A 6,000-nucleotide genomic window follows, 5' to 3' on the forward strand; every position below is an offset into this window, starting at 1 on the left:
CCACAATTTTCCCCTGGTTGGAGGAGGGGGCAGGGAAGAGTCTGGGTCCTTCCTGCAAGGTGATGTCAGTGGTTAAGAGACCAAATTACAACATGGGTGTTCCTTGACAGGGATGAGCAGATATTTCATTTCCCAGTGTTGGTGGGACCTGATTGCTACTTGAACAAGCACTAAAACAATTCAAGGGCACAGTTTACAATTAATGTAAATGTGATATAGCCACATTTTACTGTCATTGAACTGTGCTGGGCTGTAAGACGTGCCTGACCAGTTACTTTACAAGTCAGATGAATCTTTGATAGAAGCAAGGGTATTGGAAGAAAGATAATTAGGTTTAAATGTGACTGGTTATCAAGGGCCATATTTCAAAAGGTCTCTTCTGCCCGTACTGCTCTTGTTCTGTCCTTCTACATGGCAAGAAGTCTTACAGGAGACAACTTTAGAAGAATTAAAGAGGCAAAAAAAATGCCTACCAATTACTTTGTTCTTTAAAGTGGTGAACCAACTCAGTGTTTTAAGCAAATTTGCTAACAAGGAAGTAGCTTTCTTCTGGTTTAAAATATGCCCTTTTCCTGTTTTTTGTTGACATTGTTTCTTTCCAACTAAATGGAAAATAGAGCTCACTAATCACGCAGCAGAGGCATTTTACAAGACCACAACAACATATTAAGACAAAACTTTATGAAAGGTTTACAAATCATTACCCTAATAGTTTAAAAAAAATACTCCCTGTCAAACATTTTCTAAAAAGCCAGATTTATATTACTGTGAGAATAGCAAGTAATAATTCTCTACAACTGAACGCAGTATGAGTTTGGTTAATCAAAACCAGACATGTGTAAGATACATAACCATTCTACAGGAATAACCTATATTACAGTTTTTGGCACTGAAACAGCTGAACACCATAGAACCCACAAATAGGCCGCAGTAAAATTCTTACCCACCTTAGCCAAAAAGGGGGAGAAAAGCTTCCACAATTTAAGATTTAGAGAAGGAAAGGAAGTGGCTCACAGGGGAGGGCTATGTGTACTATTTTGACTCTTCATTGACCATGGGACATGTGTCCTGCTGTCTCACACCGAGAGCTCCTGGAACATTTCAAACTGTGCTGCCTTTTGCAAGGCACACTTACCTGCTCCCACAAAAAGTTGATTGGCATGCAGTTGTCAATACCCCTGCCTCAATTCATTCTCGTGCTTCTCAAAGCATGATAAAAAAGCAACTTACTGCATTATCAGCATCTAGTGCACCTTAAAATTAAGATGTTAGATTCAAACGTGAAAGGACAGATAAAAGAATTATGGTTCCCGGGAGAAATAATTGGGTGTAAAGAAAAAATATTTTAACATGGCTTTATTTCAATGATTAATCCAAAAAAACAGATCACCTGACACATAAAATGGAAACCATGGCAATGTAATAATATTTTGTTCCCTCATTCACAGACAAACCATAAACACACTTATAACCATAGCAGAAGTAGTTTCAGTATTCCTATTTACCATTCAAAATACTGAAGTAGTAAATTATGAACTTGTTCATAAGTTTAACCATTCTGAGTATTCCCATTCCAGGGTACAAACTATGAGGTAAGCACATAGGCACACTTAGATATATATCCAGTTAAAACATGAATAAGGAAAATCTAGGCACTACCTTCCTTTGTGAGTATATTTACAGACCTTACATCAGCTGCAAGATAAGCTAATTAGAAAATCCATCTAATCAGCTTTTTGAAAAGTGTCCTTTGAGGAAGCAATAAAACAGACTAAATGGCTAACTGAATAGTGAATACTAAAGTAACAAATGTTTCTAAGGAAGACTCAAACAGCATGCATATTATTTTTTATTATAACAAAAGAATAAAAATCAAACAGCATTCTTTTCTATCCACTTTGAACTCTTACCTTGCTCCTCAGAGTATTTAACATTTCCCAAATAGCTGGAGATCCAAGGATTTCTGAACATGGTTGCACAAACAAAGGATTCAGCAAAGAGAAACTACAATAGCAGCTAATTCTCAACCAGCCACAGCCCTAGGCCCGTCTAAGCAATACTGTGTAGAGATTTTTCATTGCACAGGACTCGAGCTGTCAGGCTAGTGCGTCCCGGGGAGTACAGTTAATGCACAGCAATAGGCTGCAAACTGAAGCAGCTCAAGCCAGTAATCAGATTACAAGCAGAAATTAGGCACATGAATGCTAAAACAGATTGGACCATGGTGATTGGGAGATTTGTAATATTACCACTTCAAAGCTCCAGCCAAATCACAAATTATATTCCAGTGAGAAGACTGCAGCAAGAATAATCTATACAGAAAGAGATATTTTCTCCAAAAGACGATTAATTCCTTCATATCTCTAATCAATCAGAATAAATTGCAAACACTACCTAACAAAGCAAAAACAGCATTCAGGGTACCAGAGGACTGACTCTGTTATCATTATGCTAAACAAATGCTGTATCATTTGCCCAACTATTAGGTCAAAAAAGAACACCCAAAAGCAGTAAAGATTTATGGACAACATCTGAGCAAAATTACTAACTAGGGGGCAGGGATTTAAAAACGGATACCGGGACTCAAAATATTTTAATTTGAGACAGAAAGTGTAAAATTATAAGAACAATTTGTCTGACAAGTAAAGTCTATCTCTATGTCTAGTTTGGGCTACAGCTTTAGATTATGGATTCAAACAAGCAATGGAGACAGATGGAATCCTTTAGCCTCCCTTCTGAATGTCTAAAAGGACTTCTAAATGAAATGGTTATAGCACAGTTCTATAAAACAGACATATTTGATCATCTAAGGAGTAGAACAAGCTAACCAAAGGCATGACAAAGAGGTTTTAAAATGGCTGTGACAGAAATCAGTCCACACACTTGAATCCAAAACAGCCAACAGCAATAATTGCTCAACTATTAGTCTCTTTCCCCTCAAGGGCTAGGGACAGACATTACACATTAAACTCGTTTAAGTGATCAGAAACTGGTTTAAACCTGTAACTGAACAGATGTTCAGTGCACATAAACCAGTCTGAAAATGGCTGAAACCGCTTTCAGATAAACCTGGGTTGAATGTAGTATCAGACTTAAATTATTTAGCTGAAACCAGTTTATGCAATGACTGTCCTAGATCCCTTGCTGGTTTAAGATAAAGCAGACACCCAGCATGCTCTCTGGGCTTGGCAGGGCTCTCTGCTCCACAGCAGGGCTGGCCCCTCCCCTCTGCTTCCTTAGCTGGAGCTCCAGCACAGACTGCAGGCTGCTCCCCCTCACCAGTCCCTGCTAAGAAGGAATTCCTCCCCTCCACTGCCTTGCAGGGAGCTGTCTGTGCATTAGCTAGAAGACCACATGCTGGCTACAGTCCCTGCTGAATCAACAGGCAGAATCAACAGGCAGCTGATTATGTCCCTCTGTTGTTTTCTTAATGGGATGATAAACACTGCTAACCACCTTAATCAATTCCCTCCTGGGCTAATCAAAGCATACTTCCAGGGTCAGACCATGCCTCCCCCCACCCTCCCTCACCAGGTCAGTGCTGTGGAAGGGACAAGAGGGCTGCTCTAGTGCCCCGCAGCTTGTACTCTAAGCCACTGCAGGTATTACAAACCAGTTTAGCCTAGCCAGGTTAGGCTAATCTGCAAAGACTGAATCAGTTCAGGCTCAGGCATTTTTGAATGTCGGTCCCTAGCCAAGAGGATTTAAATCTTTAATACCAAAGACAGCAAAATTGCAGGCAGGATTGCTAACAATGTTTACTTATAAGCATACAGAGATACTGCCATTTGCCCATTTCACTGGTAAATACTTTGGACCAGTGATCATCTTTTATACATATACCTACATAACACCTAGCACAACAGGACCCTAAGCCATGACTGGAAATGCCTCAAGGCCCTGAGAAACCATCATCAGGAAAGACAGCATTTAAGATGTAAACCCAGGAGTGTCCAGTACAAAATTTAGTCCAAAAGAAGGGGGCAGTAGGAGGATAAATCTGCCATGGAGCAGTAGTTATACCTACCCGCATCACCAAAACCATTGCTTGTCATTCTAATGTGCTGTTGTAATAGATAATCCATGTTCTATATTTTTGTGAGTTACTGTCCCCAGCTTTTTGGTCACAAATAAATAACCTCTGATTGGAATGCTGAATTAGCTATGGTTTCAGCAGTACAAAGTTGCCTAGGATGGAACAGTGGATTATATGGAACACATAATTCCATTTCACATAAAACTAGTGACCTTAATGCAATTATTCATTCATCCCCACTTTTCATGGACACAATCCTTTTTAGACAAGCATGCATGTCTTGCCCATCAAGACAGGAACCTAAATGTGGAATACTTTTTAGTCTTTTTGGCTTTTTTATCCAGTATTTGTTACTGCATAGAAAGTCTTCAAAGTCTTCCTTTTGACTTTTATTTAGGAAGAACTCATCCACCTGTATCCACTCTGGGTATATGTCTATTCTACAGGCACCTGCTGGTACAACAGAAAACAATACAGGCACATAATTGAAATAAGTTTCCTATGGACTAACATTAGAACCTATGGGCTCTAATGGCTAGGGTCAGACATTCAAAAAGCCTGAGCCTAAACTGATTCAATCTTTGCAGGTTAGTCTAACCTGGCTAGGCTAAATCAGTTTGTAATTGTACAGTCATCCCTTCTGGACTGAAAAAAATGCAGGCACATGCCTGCATTGGCTCAGGCTAGAAGGCCAGGTGTGCTAGAGCAGCTCTTCCTTCCCTTCCAGTGAGCTGAGGGGGACAGGACAGGACGCTCTTGATAACAGAGCATTTATCAGCTGTTATCAGCATTTAGCACCCCACTAGAAAACAAAGCCTCGCTCATTAGTTCAAGTTTTTCTTATACAGCTTTTTCCAAAGGAAGGAATGCAGGAACCTTACCAGCTGACCTGTTGATTAGCTCCAAAAATCCCTAAGTGGACACTGTCCTATCTGCCTTACACAGACATGTCTCAGTTTTAGCTAGCATAACACATGCTGGCTATGTTCTGTGCTGTGGGAAAGAGGAGGAAGAGATCCCTGCTTGTGTGGGGGAGCCAGCAGACGTGGCTGTACCTGCAAGTTTCTGCCAGAGCTCCATCCAGGGAGCAGAGGGAAGGGGCCAGCCCCACTGTGGAGCAGAGAGCCCCAACCAGCAAGAGCATGCAAGGATGCTGGGGGAATCTGATTTAAACTTAAAAACAGCAAGGAGTCTGGGACAGACATTGCATCAACCGGTTTGAGCCAAATCACAGAATCATAGAAGTAGGGTCGGAAGGGACCTTGTACATCTTCAAGTCTGACCCCCTACCTGGGCAGGAGAAAAAATGGGCTCAAATGACTCCAGCCAGGTAGACACCAAGCCTCTTCTTAAAGACCCCCAGGGTAGGAGCCAGCACCACTTCCCACGGAAGTTGGTTCCAGATCCTAGCCGCCCTTACAGTTGTCTAATCTAAACCTACTCTCCAACAACTTGTGGCTGTTATTCCTTGTTATGCCGGGGGGCGCTAGGGGAAACAAGGTCTCTCCCAAACCCTTCTAGTCCCCCCTAGTGAGTTTATAGATGGTCACCAGGTCCCCCCTCAGCCTTCTCTTGTGAAGGTTGAACAGGTTCAGGTCCTGCAGTCTCTCATTGGAGGGTCTGTCCTGTTGTCCCCAGATCATGTGGGTGGCCCTCCTCTGCACGCTCTCAATGTTGTCCACATCCCTCCTGAAGTGCAGCGCCCAGAACTGGACACAGTACTCCAGCTGTGGCCTGACCAGTGTTGCGTAGATGGGGAGGATCACCTCCTTGACGCTACTCGAGATGCACCTGTGGATGCACGACAAGGTCCGGTTAGCCCTGCCAACCATGACCTCGCATTGTCGGCCCATGTTCATCTTGGAGTCAGTAATGACTCCAAGATCCCTTTCTGCCTCCGTGCTCTCAAGAAGGGAGTTCCCCATCTTATAAGTGTGCTGCTGATTACTACTACCCAAGTGCAG

General features: G+C 42.2%; 1 protein-coding gene across 14 annotated transcripts in view; it reads right to left on the reverse strand.

The window, feature by feature from the left end:
* SVIL (supervillin) overlaps positions 1-6,000 on the reverse strand; it is a 145,465-nt gene that overhangs the window by 101,301 nt on the left and 38,164 nt on the right. For 4 of the 14 annotated variants that reach the window (XM_019531219.1, XM_019531195.1, XM_019531212.1 and 1 more), the window contains exon 1: positions 1,911-2,084. The exons of 1 other annotated variant lie outside the window; for it this stretch is intronic. In XM_019531219.1, coding sequence (XP_019386764.1) covers positions 1,911-1,971 — 61 coding nt within the window. In that variant the 5' untranslated portion in view covers positions 1,972-2,084. Of the gene's footprint in view, positions 1-1,910; positions 2,085-6,000 lie in introns of those variants that run through there. 9 more of the 14 variants (XM_019531307.1, XM_019531248.1, XM_019531229.1 and 6 more) reach the window with 6 other exon arrangements.

Source organism: Crocodylus porosus, unplaced genomic scaffold, assembly GCF_001723895.1.
Source record: "Crocodylus porosus isolate Cpor-Errol unplaced genomic scaffold, CroPor_comp1, whole genome shotgun sequence".
In the NCBI taxonomy this organism is placed as follows: Eukaryota; Metazoa; Chordata; order Crocodylia; family Crocodylidae; genus Crocodylus; species Crocodylus porosus.